Source organism: Lissotriton vulgaris, chromosome 2_2 (genome assembly GCF_964263255.1).
Source record: "Lissotriton vulgaris chromosome 2_2, aLisVul1.2, whole genome shotgun sequence".
Lineage (NCBI taxonomy): Eukaryota > Metazoa > Chordata > Amphibia > Caudata > Salamandridae > Lissotriton > Lissotriton vulgaris.
This window is the reverse complement of record NC_141688.1, coordinates 109,024,323-109,041,044: the sequence shown is the minus strand read 5'-3', so window position 1 is coordinate 109,041,044 and position 16,722 is coordinate 109,024,323. Positions and strand designations below refer to the sequence as shown.

The 16,722-nt window shown below is 46.9% G+C and overlaps 1 protein-coding gene across 9 annotated transcripts in view; it reads left to right on the top strand.

The window, feature by feature from the left end:
* HERC1 (HECT and RLD domain containing E3 ubiquitin protein ligase family member 1) overlaps positions 1-16,722 on the top strand; it is a 2,101,515-nt gene that overhangs the window by 1,742,260 nt on the left and 342,533 nt on the right. For all 9 annotated transcript variants that reach the window (XM_086959402.1, XM_086959399.1, XM_086959397.1 and 6 more), the window contains exons 62-63: positions 14,744-14,809; positions 14,903-15,028. In XM_086959402.1, the coding sequence (XP_086815528.1) occupies positions 14,744-14,809; positions 14,903-15,028 (192 nt within the window). The remainder of the gene's footprint in view (positions 1-14,743; positions 14,810-14,902; positions 15,029-16,722) is intronic.

Sequence of the window (16,722 nt, the reverse complement as noted above, 5' to 3'; positions counted from 1 at the left end):
CCTTGGCTCCTCCACCTCCTCTTCTTGGGACGTCCGCACATCCCTTGCCTCGTGCTGAGCCTTTCCGCGGAGTCACCTGCGGCTCCGGTCCCGGCGCCGACAGGTTCGGCTTCAGGTCTTGGAGGGGTGGTGTCATTGGGGTGCGGACCTACGGGGTCCCCTCCTTCAGGGCACAGCGCCTCTGCTTCACTGCAAACCCCTGTGGGGGTCCCTGTGGTGTCGCGGGAAGGTGCTGGGACTTTGGGCTCGTCCCCGTGTCCTTCTCGGTCCTCTGGGCAGGCGGCGGCCTTGTCCGAGCTGACGCCGCTCAGGACCCAGCGGCTGTCGGCCCTGGCGGCGTCAAAGGGGCTGGCTAGGGGCCGAGGCACGTCCCCGGGTCCCTCTCGTCTCTCCACGCAGGCGGCTGCCTCGTCAGAGGTCGGGTCGGTGCCTTTTCGGTGCCGTTCTTTAGCCGCCCTGGCTCGGACCCGGCCCCGTTCTCTTGCGGCACAGGTGGTAGTGGAGGTCGCCGCGGCATCCCCCTCGGCGCCAGTCGACGTCGCATTGACACCAGTAGCGGATTCCACGGCGCCAGGCCGACGTCGAGTTGTCCACTCTTCTTCAAAGGCCCCCTCTTCTCCAGAGGTTTGGCAACTTTTTGTCTCTTTTTTCCCGGAGATGGGACGACATGTCGTGACCTTTTCCCCGGCGTCTTCCAAGGAGGGCTCTTCGCCGTCCCCGCACCCACAGTCTTCCCCTCCTGGCCTCCCCTCGCTTCGTCCTTGCTTCCTTCTTCTTGGGTGGGGCTGGGCCGCCCTTCTTGTCCCCATGACACATTCCCTGGAGGGACCCTGTGTCTCTTCCTAACTGGGGAGTCTCTCTCGCAGGCCCTCCTCCCCTCTGGGTATGGCTATGGTATCTATTCTGCATTAATGAATCTGCGGCTAGTAGTCTCTATCAGATGTACTAGTCACTTACCTTCAGTAACGATGTATCTGGTAGAGACGATTCTAGCAGCAGATTCCTTCACAACCCGCCCTTCCTCCCTGTTCTACGAGGGCCTTCAGCTTGGGTTCTGCACTCGCCTCCCTCCAGGTGGCTTGTCTCCTGCGCGTGCTCTTCGTTCCCACCCTGATGGGTTGCTTCATTCTGTTTAATTGTTCTTCCCCTCCCTTGCTAGTTCAAGGTCGGTTGGTTCATGTGTACTTCTGCATCCTTACACCCTGGTTTTCTTTCCGGTGTGGGGGCCTTCTTTTACACTTCTTTCCTTTAACTTGCTTGTGGTTTCTGATTCCTCTGCAGTCCTCTTAGTTGGGTTCTTTTGGCTATAATTCAGCCTTCAGTTCCTTCCAGGGGATACGACCTTCCTTGATGGTGTTGTTTGGGGTACTTTGCCGTTACTCATCTGTTCCAGAATTGTTGCCCCTTCATTGTTGTCGACTGTGCTTACGGACTCTCTTCATCTGCTAGGATGTTCCTCACATGTTTTTCTGCCTCCAGGGAGGACGTCAACTTAGCTTGCAAGGTTGCTCCTCAGAGCGTTGCTCTGCTCTTTCCCTGCAATGGCTTTCAGTACCTTAGTGCCTAGCACTTTTCCAAATGGTTCTGTTCCTCTCCTTTTGACGTCTCCCTTTTCTATACTAACTGCTTTTTTGCACACTGTTACCATTCTCTGCGCAGTTTTGTTTGTGATGGCTTCGTGTTGTGACACAGAAAAGTTCTCCGAAGAAAACTGACATCAGCCTGCCGGGGTGGGGCTTATGGGACCTCGCTGATGTCATACCCGCAGACGATGTCAGGGCGGAGTCACGTGTTACTGCTCCCGACGTGCAGAGATGCTGTGGCAAAGACAGTTTTCCGGATCCAGTCTCACGCCTGAGGATAATTCTACGTTAAGGAATCCGGCTAGAATCGCCTCTACCAGATACATCGTTACCGAAGGTAAGAAACTTGTACTACAAGAATCCTCGCCAAAATCTTGCCAAGGCTGTGCATTGCCAGATTGAGTGGAACAAGGTACCCTCCTCATGATTTTTTAAATAAACTGCAAGCTGTCGAACTCACGCCAGTACTTTGTACCATGGACGTTAAAGCCCTATACACCTCAATACCCTACAAATACGGCATTGAATCAGTTGAACATGCCTTATTGCGTACCGATTTGGAAATGGGCATGAAAATATTCTTGATGGAACTACTGCACTTCACTCTATTCCAAAGCTATTTTAAGTGGAAGGATCAATATTTTTTGCAACAGTCTGGTACTTCCATGGGCAATTCAGCTGCCCTAGCGTATGCAAACCTGTTTATGGAAAGATATGAGGAAGAGCATATTCTCACCAAACAACCATGGTTAACACACATTAAGCTCATTCTAAGATACATTGATGACATATTCCTACTATGGAGTGGACCGAAAACTACATTGGCAGAGGCGATCATGAACCTAAACAAAGCAGACGATAGTATACAATTCACATCAGAAATTCAAGATAAAAAAATAACCTTTTTAGATGTGGAGATCACAAGAACCACCACAGGATTCACTACTGACATCTACTGGAAATCCACAGATCGCAATAACCTCTTGCATTACTAAAGCTTCCATCAGGACTGCTTGAAACAACATCTTCCATACTCACAAATGCTCAGGGTAAACAGAATAGTATCACAACCAAAAACAGCCAACAACAGAATCAACGAAATGGAGCATAGATTCACTCAAAGAGGATACCCCAAGCACTTGCTAGATCAAGCAAAAACACGATGTGCACAAAAACAAGACTGGAACTATTGAAAAAAACCCTAGCAAAGAAAACACCAGGATGGTGATAGTTTCAAAATATTCCACAAAAAGTAAAGCGTATCGGAACATCATAAAACGACATTGGTCCATATTAGCGCGGGAAAATGATTTCAACATAATCTTCAAAGAAGAACCAATCTTTGCATATCAGAGAGCCAGTAACTTGGGGGAAATTTTGAAATATCAAACCGATGAAACGTTAAAAACATAAAGGAACGGTACCATGCCATAATTGCAGTCATTGCAACAATGTCATGTAGGGACCCGTGATTACTCATCCACGGAAAGGGCACACCATTAAACTCAGAGTGACTGCCACATGTGACACAGTGAATGTAGTCTACTTATTGAAATGCCCCTGTGGCCAGGGTTATTTTGGGAAAACAGAATGGAAGATAAAAACCAGACCTAATGAGCACAAATCCAATATACGCAATAAACTACTTAACCCTTTCGATGCTGATGACGAGCTCAGCTCGTCATGATGCACGGTTGAGCTGTGCTGATGACGAGCTGAGCTCGTCATGAACAATGGGAAAGTGGAGCCTGCAGCACAGGAGGGGAAAACACCTAGCAGCGAAGGTGTTAAATCAAAGGTAGCGGAAGGTAGCGAGTCACTTTATGGGGAAAAAACATAACATTAGTCAACTCAAATTTACTATATTGGAAATCGTTCCAAGAACAGAAGGAAAAGACAGCAATAAGCAACTGTTGCAAAGAGAGAACTATTGGATCCATAGACTAGAAACTTTTAAACCGTTTGGTATGAATGATAGAGTGGAATACAGTTGTTAACTTTAATCTAGTTCATTTAAATCTCTGATTTATCTCTTTAATATGAATAGGCATTTATTATATTTTTGCTTATGAGGTATCATTTTCTTTCCCATTTAGACTAACATTGTCCGTTACCCCTTTTTCCTTTGTATTTTGGAAACTTGACTGTGTCTAGTTGGCACACTGAGCTTATTTGTGTTTACCTAGAACGCTAGTTTGCACATTCCAACATGGCACCCGTTAATTTCTCATTGCAGTCCTTTTATTATGTTTGTTACGCTAAATACGCCTGTATTTACTTCCGTAACCACAAGCCTTACTTGCACACTAGCTTCTAACCACGGCGATCGGTGAACGCACCATGAAGTTAACTCCAGTAAGTAGGATTTAGCTTTATTTGTACTATTGAAGAAATACGGCTCCGGCCGCTTGGTGACTGCACTCGGCAGCATTTTTCACCAACTGTGGGCTAACTGCTTATTGCATGATACACACATAGCTCCGACATCTGCACTTTTAAACTTGCGGTAACCGCGAAACGCCTGGGTAGACGTTCTTTAGGCTTTAATAGTTTATTTTGTTTCGGAAACACTTTCTTGGATACTTTTTTCCACCTGAGACCAGCCTGGCAACACCCTGCATGCTGGACTAAATCCACAGATTGGAATAAGTCACGGCGCACTTCGTTAACTTTCCGGCCTTTTCACCAATACACATTAGATCACAGCTCAGCACTTAGACTGGATAACTCAATTTACCCTTCACGTTAACACATCGAAATGGCTACTGTATACATTATATTCATTTAGTTCCTCGTGTATTAAAACTTGCTAATTTGTTTCTGGATGCATGTTCCCTGATGAAGGCTATCACTAGCAGTAATGCATTGTACAGTTATATAACATGTTTTTGGAGTGAAGAATAACTCAGTTTGAACGGAGAATAAATATTATGAACCACCTTGATGAAGTTGTGAACTTCCATTTGAATATTGGAGTTTAAACTACAGTTGAACAAGATAAACCCCGCCTGGGGCCATCGTTGTGCCTAGAGGACGTTCCCCAATTAGGGGCAAGCTTATAATCACCCTCCTCTTGTTAGCATCGAAGACACAGCGGGAAGGCCACCCACCCCGCCCTCCAGAGCCATACCCTGGCGAAATAGACTCGGTGGAGATATTTGAACTGAATAAGACGAAGACTTACGGCTATAGACGACCCTCGCGCGGAGGCCAGGGCCTCCACCCAATCCTCCTCTTCCAGTCTCCCTCCAAGGCCTCCCAAAGTTGCTGTAGTGTGGGAATAATGGGTATCCAGGGACTGATAAATCTTGGAGATCTTGTGGTCGTGGAGGTCTCCCATATATACTTTTGCCTCTATGGGACTAAACTCAGCCAGGGACCCCAACCCCTCGATGTAAGGAGTGATGGCATGTTAGAGCTGTAAATACCAAAACAATTGAGTTTTAGGCATGTGGATGTCCTTCTGTAGCTCCTGAAAGGACTTTAGAACTGGTCCCTGCATGATGTCTCCGAGAGTAGAGATACCAATGCGTTCACAACTCCGAAAACCGGACGACATTGCCAGTTACGGTAGCCGCCCATTCGACCAAAGGGGAATATCTGAATTAACTTTTTCCACCACCCTGTCCTTCGCAATGCCTGTCGCCATATTTGAAATATCAGTTTCGTAGCCGGTGGTAAGGAGTTGCGCAGCTGCGCGGAGTACAGTATAGTGTGTAGGGTGTTATTCCCCATGCAACGCCTCTCGACTGCATAGGCTGGGTCGGCCCTATCGCAATACCACCACTCATTGAGGACCAGGAGATGGGAGGTCAGATAATAAGATCGGATATCCGAGGTTGCATTGACATGTCTGAACCAGCCGTGGGAGATCGGATAAGGAGGGTTTTGTAGTTGATAGAGGAGGCGGGACAGGGACACCATTTTAAAAATAGCCGATCTGGTGTGGATTGAAAGAGGCATGTGGGACCAAGTTTTAAGATCTTCCCGCACCTGCTCCCATACAGGGGCCAGATTCCGTTCCCAAGAGATGGTCGGAGAATCAGATAAAAACACTCCCAGGTACTTCAACCCCCCAGATGCTACTTGAACGGAGGAGGCCCAGGGACCAGGGCCCGCCCCTCCCCCCAGGACCCACAGTGTAGATTTACGAGGGTTCATGTACAGACCCGACGTCTCCCCGAATATTTACATAATACATAGTAGGCACGGTCCCGTCCTATCAATATTGGTAATAAAAAAGAGTACATCATCTGCATATAAGGCAATACGATCTGATAGGCCCATCGCCCATTCCAGTCCAGTAACTTGGGCGTCGATTCGCACCCAGGACGCTAAAGGTTCCATGGCCAGCGCAAATAAATAGGGGGACAGTGGACAACCCTGCCTAGTGCCCCGACCAATAGAGAACGAGGAGGAATCGTGGTCCAAACTTTAATCTACTGAGGAGTGCGAATAAATATACCCAGCTGAGGGAGTCAAAGACCCTGTCTATATCAGGAAGTAATAGCGCGGCCCACTCCTCCAGCCCTTGAACAGTTGCCACTGCAACATATGCGCTTGTTTTATTGTGGCGGTCGCCCGATAGGGTATAAACCCAGCCTGATTGAGATGCAACAAAGATGTAATATGAGCACAAAGGCGATTGGACAAAGCCTTGGCCAACACATTTGCCTCCACATTAAGGAGGGATATAGGGCGATAAGATGCAAGTTGTTCCGGGGGTCTTCCCGCCTTGTGGAACACTACAATCCCCGCGTGGCGCCAGTCACGAGGCATGCAACCCCGCTCCATGGCCTCCTCAACCACTCACAAAAATGAGGTCCCAATTGCAGAAAATAGCGTTTAAAAAACTTGCATGGGAAGCCATTCGGCCTTTGGGCCTTTCCAGGCTGCATCTCACCTAGCGCAGCTCCTAGCTCCTCCTCGGTGAGCGGGAGATCCAGCTCCTCACGCACCTTGTCGGAGAGGGCCTTGGGCGGTAGATCATCAAGAAAGCGACCCACCATCGCTTCGGGGAGGCACTCACTAGGGGCATAGAGATCCACATAATACATGGCAAAGCTGTCAGCAATTATAGAGGGGTCAGTGAGAGCGAACCCATCTGGGCCTAAGACACTTGGTAGGACCTGCGAGTACAACGACCGGTGGCACAACCTATGTAACAACTTGCTGGATTTGTCACCCCACTGATAAATTCTACTGCGGGTCGGTCGCCAGCCACGCCTGTCGGGCTTCATCAAGCAGAATATGAGCATATTCCTGATGCGCCAAAAGAAGTTGGCGGCGAGGGCAATGTTCATCCCCATCCCTGCTTCGGGATTCCAATATCAGTAGCTTCGCCTCCGCCTGAACCAGAGTCTCCCTATGCAAACTACGGCCGCTGCGCTAAATGAGATATCCACCCCTCGAAGTGTGGTCTTCATTGCCTCCCACAGGCAGTCAGCCCCCTCCACCGTCTCCACATTGATTGACAAGAATTGATCAATGGCAACTCCCATATGTTTTCTATAGTCCTCCCTCTGGAGGTTCCATGCCGAGAGACGCCACCGAAATGGCGGCTGTGCTCGACCAAAACGTAATGTGAGAGTGATCGGTGAGTGGTCCGACAGTCCACGAGGGAGAATATAGGCGGCGACCACCCTTTTCTCCAGGGCACAGGGGACAAAGATATAATCAAGGCAGGAGAGGGAGCCATGGACGGCCGACAAATATGTATAAGCCTGTGCCGTCCCATGTAAGCGTCGCCAGGGGTCTACCCAATCCAGACCCGATGCTAGTGCCCGCAGCCTCGTAGGCCCTCCCATGGCAGAAGGGCCGCCAACCATCCCCAACCAGGTCTAACACATCATTCCAGTCTCCCCCCACAACCGGTAACCCATCAGGTATGTCTGTCAGCAGTGTCATGAGCTTTTCAACCATGCCCCAGGAAAGGGGCGGGCGCATAAACACTTCCCAAAACTATGGATTCCGTTCCTATCATCCCTTGAAGAAATATATATCTGCCCTGTGTATCCCTCTATGCCGTCACAAGTGTGTATTGGACTCATCTATGTATCAGGATCGCAACCCCCCGGGATCCCCTTACAAACCCGGAGTGGAAAACGTGTACGTACCCAAAGCGTTGAAAACAGACCGCCTTATTCCCCATAAGATGTGTTTCCTGTCGTAGGAGGATGTCTGCATGTGCGCGCTTTGCCTGTTTGAGTATCGCGCCACGCTTGATTTTGTCAAGCGGCACCCCCCGGCCCCTAGCCCCTCCCCCCCCATACATTCCAACTCATTATTTGAAGGGTCCCTGAGGAATCCCGCATATTGCTAAGGGGGCCGGCCATGAGACAGTGCAAAACATAAGTGTGTACCAGGCAAGGCCATGTGAACTGGATAAGATGACTCTAAAGCAATGTAGGCTAGTGCGATCGAGCAACAACCCCCCCAAACAAACCAACAACATTCCCCCCCCCCACACACAATACCTCAAAAATGATGAAGTATCTGTCACAGGCAAGCTTACATGGCAGACCCCAATAGGGGGTCCCATCTGCCCACCAATGGATCCCCAAACTACAACCCATTGTCAGCTGGCCCTTTCCACCGTCAGCAGATAAGCTGCGGGGGTAACGGCCCTCAATCGTGCTTCCCCGGTCAAGGCAAACATAGATAGAAATTAACGAAATAAAACATTCCCCATAAGTCAGTTCAAAGTGGTGGATATGCGCATAGCCGATGCCGCCCGGGATGAGGCGCTACACGACAAAGATCTGCATCTGTACCTGGAGCGTCTGTGCCCTTTCCCCTTCTGCAAGGGTTGTTTGCGTACCATCTTGCTCGATGAGGAGTCTGAATCCATCCGGGGCAGCGTGTGCGGATGAAGACGCACTGTCTCATCCGTCTATTGAAAGACTTACTCTGGTGAATCGAAAAAATGAGTGCGGGATCGATAGACCATCTGCAGTCTGGCAGGGTATAGCAGGGCATAGGGGAGCTTGAGCTCCCGGAGACAGGCGTTTACTGCCATGAAGGATTGTCGTCGTTGCTGAACTAGCTTAGTATAGTCCGGGAATATCAGGATACAGGCATGATCAAACAGCAATGGTTCCTTGGCCCTAGCCTGTTTGAAGATAATGTCTCTGTTGTGATAATTAAGTAACTTTGCGATAACGGGCCTCAGGTGAGCGCCAGGAGAGGGGTTCTGGGTCAGTGCCCCATGGGCGCGCTACACCACAAAGCACGCAGACAAATACCCCGGAGGGAGCCAACTCTTGAGCCACTGGGTGAGGAACCGCTACATACCACCCTCCTCGCATCCCTCCGGGAATCCAACAAAGCGAAGATTATTACGGCGCTCTCCCCTCGGCATCCTCCACCCGGGATGCGAGCCCCGTTGGACTGTCTCCAGGGAGGCCACTCGCTACTGAATGCTTTCCACTACATCCTCCACTCCAGAGATCCTCATTTCAGTCTCCGTAATCCGTGCCACCGCATTGCGGAGATCTTGACGCAGCAGCATGACATCAGATCACACTGCTCCATTTTTGGCTTCCAGGGCATCCCTCGACTGGGTGATGGCTGCCAGGAGGGCGGCGTTATCAGGGACATCACCTGGCACCCCACCAGGCGCCACCGCAGAGGCCCCAGGGTCTGTAAATGTATCCATTGTGCTTTGCTTGGACGGCCCCTCGTTATGGCAGACACAAAGGGGCCCTGTGGGTTAGAGAGTGTTGTGCCAGCCCCGTGTACGACACAGTCCAGAGGAAAAGGGTCCCCAGAATGTCAAGGGGGAAAGGGTGTCGCAGTTCTGATAAGGTGCCAATAAACCCACCTCACATGCCCAGTGTCCGACAAGGGAAGTCTTCTTCCATTGATGTGGACTGACCACCAAGCACAGGATGGGCCCCAGAGCGAGATGTAGGGGAACACCGGAATTCCACACCGCCAAGAGACACAGCAGTGTTGTACACCGCTTACCAGGCCTGCTCACAGTCAAGTAAACCACTCTTGGGAGGGGGGAGATGAGGGGGGGGGGAGGGGTGGGGGGGTACAAGGCAGCCTCGCCACAGCACCTCAGAGATTCTCACACTTGGCATGGATGACGTCACCACAGCATCCACATGACACCTGTGGCACACCCACGAGGCCCGAATGACCACCGAGGCGAGCCTGCCGCTCCACCACGGGGAGGAAGAAATATGCAACAGGTAGATCCCCACCTGGGCCCCAAGACCCTGCCTGGTCCCAACTCCTCCAACAGAGCGTCAACACGGCCCCCATGATCAGGCCCTTAACAGCAGTGCGGGTGCAGGCCCAACAGGCCCCACGTCAGACGCCAGTAGGACCAAGAAGCTCTGTCCCAGAATCCGTACGTCGGTCATAGCATGTGACCAGACACAGCCGCCGATCCGTGGCACAGGAGACTCCGGGGGCAAGGGGCGGCTGGGGTGCACACCCAGAGCGCCAGGAAGCCCCGCAACCCTCCCCCCCAGGGCCCGCTCGGTATGATAATGCCGCCGATGCGAGTCCCACACACCACGAAGTCCTCCAGCTCGGAGAGCCGCTATCCGTGGCCCGGATCAGCCCTGGGGGTTCGATATTGAGCCCCGGGTCACTCTGGCCGCCCCTATCCCGGCTCTCCCCCTTGCAGTCCAAGGGTGCCGCCTACCAGCCTCACTCACCGCTCCTCCGTAGGCGGGGGGGGGCTATGGGGGGCTCGTAACCAGCCCCGGCGGCCGCGTCTCAGGCCCGGGTAGAGTCCGCCACACTCCAGACGACTCCAGGCCACTCCTCCACAAAGGCCACGCTCCAGCTCCCGGGCGCGGCAAGGCCCCCGAGCAGTCTAGTGGTCCGACTGCCGCCGCAGGCCGCCCGATCTCCACAGCCACAGGCCGCCCGATCTCCACTGGAATAGGCCCGGTCCAGGCCCTCGTCTGCAGCGCCCGCTCCAAGGCACGGAGCAATCTGAAACTGGGCGACCTTGGCAAACGTCGGTCCGCGATGACCTCAGGACACCATTCAGATAAGAAAGAAAACCGAGGAAGCAGGAGAATGAAGGATGTTAGAGTGGGCTGGACGGAGCTCTCCTAGCACACGTCCACCAGCACGGCTCACTAGGCCACGCCCCCTTCAAATATTTCTAACATAAACTTAATATTTTTGTACCAAACCTAGACCTGCTTGTTCCTATGTGACGTTTCAACTTTGTATGCTGAATGCTTTTAATCTGTACGTCTGTTTGTTAAGGCTTTTATTAACCGCACCATAAATTACTACTACTAGTTCATTCTCTATTGTCTTAAAGCAAAACTAAACTATTACTCTGGCACAATGCATTTCAGGATGGTTTAAAAACTCTTCTTTTTTTTAACTAAAATTATGGACACTACTCCTTCCCCTTATATATTAGTACTCGGGGACCTAAATTGTAACATATCTAATTGTGGGCTTGACTTGTTTAGAAACAAACTTAGGGAAGAGTCTCTGAGTATACCTCAGGCCCAGTTCCCGCCTAAAGTCAAATCTAATAAAAGAGGTAAACTAGTTCTGGAAGGTCTATATAATGTGGATTGCCTAATAGTAAATGGGAGACTTCCCTCTGATACTCCGGCAGCCTTTACGCATAATTCAAATAAGGGAAACTCTATTATCGATTATGTGATTGCAGATTGTGCTTTCTTTCCCTTGTTAAAAGACCTTTTTGTTATTGATACTAATCTTAGTGACCATAATGCGTTGATGCTCACAGTTTCCCTCAGTCCACCAATGGCAGATTCTTGGAGCATCGATACTGATATTGTGAATTTTGACTCCAACTCAGGGAAATGTTTTTGGAATTTCCGTGCTTTTGAGAGCTTGTTGACACTCTTGATTTCTACTGTGGAGAATTTATTCCTCTGGGAGGGGAGAGAACTGTTAGGATTTGCTGATTTTTTAGAATTAGTAATTTCTACAGCTAAAAAGAACTCCATCGTCAAAAAACCTTTAGTAGTCCCCCAATCACTTCGGGCATTAAACATAGAAATAAATAAAGTAATACGGGGGCAATATTTATCATTTAGTGAGGAAGCCAATCAGAAGTTAGCACTTTTAAAAAGAAGGAGATCCAGGCTTAAGGCCCGTTTAAAACGAAATAAGGAGGATTCAGTATGGATTCAATTTAGGGAAGCTTCATATAACGGCCAAGCCAAGACATTCTGGTCATTAATTGGCAAAGGCTGTGGTACTAGAGTCAGTCCTACGCCTATTGCCATTGATGAACAGATCTGGGTCCAATATATCGAGAATTTGTACAGTAATAATAATTTACAATTGAACAATGTTGCAACTTATGTTGACTCGCGTGTGTACGATTCTCCATCTGAAAAGGAAATTGAATTTGCTATTAAGAACATGCGCTCCTCTGGTGCGATGGGACCAGATGAAGTTCCCATCTCTGTATTAAAACAACAGAGTGAGCTATGGTGCAAAATTCTTTTTCCTGTGTTTAAATCTTGCTTTTTTAGCGGAATAGTCCCTCCTTCCTGGAAAGGGCGTATCCTTGTTCCTTTATATAAAAAAGGGGCAAGAGACCTTCCTCAAAATTATCGTCAAATTGCTTTACTTGATGCCATCGGTAAGGTTTTCGCAAAATGTATTCTCACTTTAATTAACGAATGGGTAACGGAGTTCAAAATTCTGCCTTTTGAACAAACTGGTTTCAGGCAAAAGCATGGAACGTTAGACAACTTGACTGCACTTCAGGTTATTACGGAAAAATATGTGAAAGTTCGTGGTGGGCATGTATATGGTGCATTTATTGACTTCTCCACGGCATTTGATAAAGTGGACAGAACATTGCTGTGGAGAAAGCTATTTGATTTAGGGATGCCACCTTTTCTCATTAAATTAATCTGTGCCCTTTATTCAGACACCTGGTGCAGAGTGCTGCTGGGAGGTGAAAGAGGCTTATCTAGAATAATACCTACATCCAACGGGTTAAAGCAGGGTTGCCTTTTGGCTCCCCTGCTTTCTTCACTTTACACGGTTGATTTACCTCTAGCGCTCTCAGCATGCTCCGGTATTGCCCCGACGTTGGGGGGCGTTCCGATTGTATGCCTCATGTATGCAGATGATATTTTGATCCTCGATCTTACTCCGAAGGGCCTGAATAATCGCCTGCAAGCTCTGTATGAATACGCTGGAAACCATTATCTGTTGATAAATACTGCAAAAAGTAAAGTGATGTGCATGGCTGGAAGGAAGAAACCTAAATTTCCTAACTTTCCATGGGCAGTAGGGGGTCAAAAATTGGAAACCGTGAGTTCTTATACCTTCCTGGGTAAAATTGTCATGAGTAATTTAAGCGAGAAAGCTCATATGGCCAATAATTCCCGGAAGGCTATTTCGCAGGGAAAGAGTTTGGTATCCTTGTATAAAGCCACAGGTAGAAGGCATTTTTCTATTTTATTGGATGTATTCAGAGCAAAAGTACCTGCCTCCCTACTATACGGAATAGAGTTAATTGACCAAAAAAATTGGAGCTTTTTAAATTCCTCGGAAGGAAAAATGTTACGTAGTTTATTATCCCATTACAGCAAATTCAACTGCTACCTTAAGACAGGAACTCGGATTACGCAGTAGCTGGGTCCAAGGTTTGGCTGGTATCATACGCTGGGTTGTAAGTCTTGCAAAGAGTGAGCCCAATACCTTACGACATCTCATAAAAAATGAATTGCTGGAGAAACTTTAATAACTATTCTTCGATTGTAAAAAATTTCAGATATGCTGTGGATCAATTGCAATTAGATAAAGATGCTCTATTTTCTTTATCTTCATATCAGTTAAAAACCCTTTTGAAGTCCTCCACGTGGGAACTTGGGTTTAAACTGGATAGAGATTTCCGGTTGCTGAAAAAAGGCTGTACTCCTGTTATTGAGTCCTGTCTATTGAGGAAAGCTCAACCGTACACTCAATGGAACATTCCTCACGGCGTTAGACGCCTAGTGTTTTTAGTAAGACAGGATTTGCTTCCGTTGAAATCTCTTTATTCCAGATGGTATGGCCATTCAGCGGTCTGTGATTTTTGTCAGATGTATGACCAAGATTTGGCTCATGTCATTTTAGTTTGTCCAGCTCTGATGACTTTTAGGCGAAGATGGTTAAGACCAATTTGCCTACAACTCAACATTTTGTCAGCCTCTGCCTTTCGGGCAGCCATGATTAACCCGCCAAATGAAATGTTTTGTTTTAAACTGTACAAATTATTCAAATGTTTTTTGGATCTGTATTAAGATGGTAATTTGTAAACTGTTGTGTATTTGATACTATTGCATGTTCAACATTTTATGTTTAATGCTTTTTTGTATGCATATTTTATGTCTTTTATGTGGACCTCGTAAAGAGTTCCGTTATCATAATAAACTTGAAACTGAAACTGAGCATTTCAGGACTCCAGATCCATTCATCATAGAGCCAGGTTGAGTGTGCAACACAATCTACAAATTTAGGAGGAAAACAATTTAACAGGCAGAATGCAATCAGGCAGATAAAATAATTGTCAAGTGAATTCAGCCTCTAACGCACATTGTATACTACATTATTGAAGTTGAACTAGTTAATTATAGAAATAAATCTTCATTTCTTTGCCTAGCCATGGTATGAGTTCATCAGTATGTGGCATAGCCATAGTATGTGTATTACGTCAATCGAAAAAATACCATATAACAAATCCAAGTTCATTTTGTAAACACTCAGAAAGTACCTGTGGTAGCTTCGCCAGTTTCATTTGTTTACAGCAGTCAGTCTGAATACAGACCAACCACAATAAAGACACTTCCAGATGAAACCAATACCAAACTACAGACGAACATTGACTTGACATGCTCTACAGACTCATTCTCTATGGTACTAACAACCTTTGAAACATGAAGCCTTGAGTAGGCCCGATCCCCTGATGCTACACAAACTCAAACACGTGTTGGCGAACAAGGTAACTTATTAAGTAAAAGAACTGCATCCAAGATACAAAATAATGAACTTCAAATGTAACTGTAATTTGTATAACGTTCTAGAACACATAAATATATCCATATGACTTCGGACGTACTGCAGCTGGACCGTTCAGATTATTGTTATATGCATAAAGAGATGAACGCTTGCATATTTAATCCACCTTTGTTCCTTTTTAGAATAACTGTAAATGGATCAATGGTATGGATGAACAGATTATGTCCTGGGCAACATCAAGGCCAGAGGTGTGTACAACCTTTCTGTTGTATTACTCTTGCATTGTATAACAGTCACAGGTGTTTTCAGGTGGTCATCCTGTTAGTTTGATTGTTTTACAGGATTGGCATCTTGGGGGTAAATGTGATGTCTATCTTTGGGGAGCAGGACGTCATGGACAGCTGGCAGAGGCTGGTCGGAATGTGATGATTCCAACATCGGCACCTTCATTTTCCCAAGCTCAGCAGGTAATGGATCACCCGTGGGTTTTTTGATCATGGAATAAAAATTAAGGGTTTTATGATTAATGGTTACACAGTGCTCAGATTGTTTTAAGTTTGAATTGTGTTCCTAATCAGTACACATTCTATTGCTCACGTTTCGCTAGGCTCCTTGGAAAGTATAGTATTTTGTTAATTTTCTAGTTTTCTAGTTCTAGTGCATACATTTCTTCATGTGTCCTCACCTCTTCTGAATATTTCATGAAGTATCCTTCTGATAGCACTGGCATCACTGCAGTACGAGTCGGGCCTTGTCCTGCACTCTAAACTTTATTTCCATTAAGTTGCTAATGTCCCATCATCAAGTTCAGTGGGAGATCACTAAGCTGCTTCAAATAACATGTTTTTATTTAATTACTAATTACATTACATTGACAGTTTGGTGCCAACTATTAAGGCAAAAATGTAGACTGGGAACTCACTGGGATTTCAGCAAAACAAATTCTTTAAAGATTGCTTCACCCTATCTAACAGCCAAAAAAAATGTTCCGTCAACAGCGTGGGATCAAGCACCATCATTGGTCACAACGTTAATCGGGAAAGCCTGCAAAAAGGTTGTTGATTCTATGCAGAGGTGCAGCTCGTTCCGCTGCAGTAACAAAGTAGGCCATTTAACCCTAATAGTAACTCCTTTAGGGACGCCTGCACATTCCACTACATTTGGGAGGAGGGTGCAGACTTCCATAAGACTTTGGGAACACTTTTCTCAGACTGCTGTGTCCTAGACCTCATCAGCAAAAGGCTTCCAAATATTACCCCAGCAGAAGACCGCCTTTCGTAGGCATAGGCAGCCTCTGCTGAAAAAAAAATATATAGGAATTGGGACATAGAGCTGGATTTACCCCCTAGTAGGTCAAGGGATCAATCAGTTTCTGTCCATTCAATAAGCATTGCATTTATTTCGCATCTTTTCACCCAAAGCTTCTATGCGCCGTACTGCCAATCGCCTGCAGTCTTATAGAGTAACAAAGAATAGAATTATCAATAGAGCCAAGACCAACACAGAAACACAATAGCCAAAAGGATTTTACATTCTTATCAAACTCCATCCTTAATTTAATCTCTTATATTATATTTTACATATTGGAAGGGTTAATATAGTATTTAATATATCTCGTTTTGGTAAACAGAGATACACTCCATCATTACTCTGAAGACATTTATGGCTCAATCCTAGCATTTAAACATTATTTGATAGTTTGCATTCAATAATTGGGAACCAAGTACAGCTTCACATATATAGTCTTTTCCTGCCACACCACAGCTAATGAGATAATTGTAAGTTTTGGATTTACAGCTGGGTAATACATACTGTAGGAGGGTGGCTTAGTATGTATGTGGTGCACACTTATTTAAGTGAAGCACCTTGCACTAATCCAGACAACCCTTATGGTGATTTTAAATTCCTTTTAAACCTAACATCGTACTCAATAGATCAGTACTACTATTAACAAGCATTTGCAATGCAATAGGTCTCGCAGCATTAAAGTTTGAGTTATTGGCATTGTGTATGACAATGCGTTGCATACATTTTTTAGCATACTTTGAATTGGTGAGCACTTTGAGTGTGTGCAAGAGTGCTGTTGCTCACAGCTGTTATTATTCACGCAGCTCTAATGATGCACCTCACGCACGGGGCTGACGCAGTTATTATTCACAAA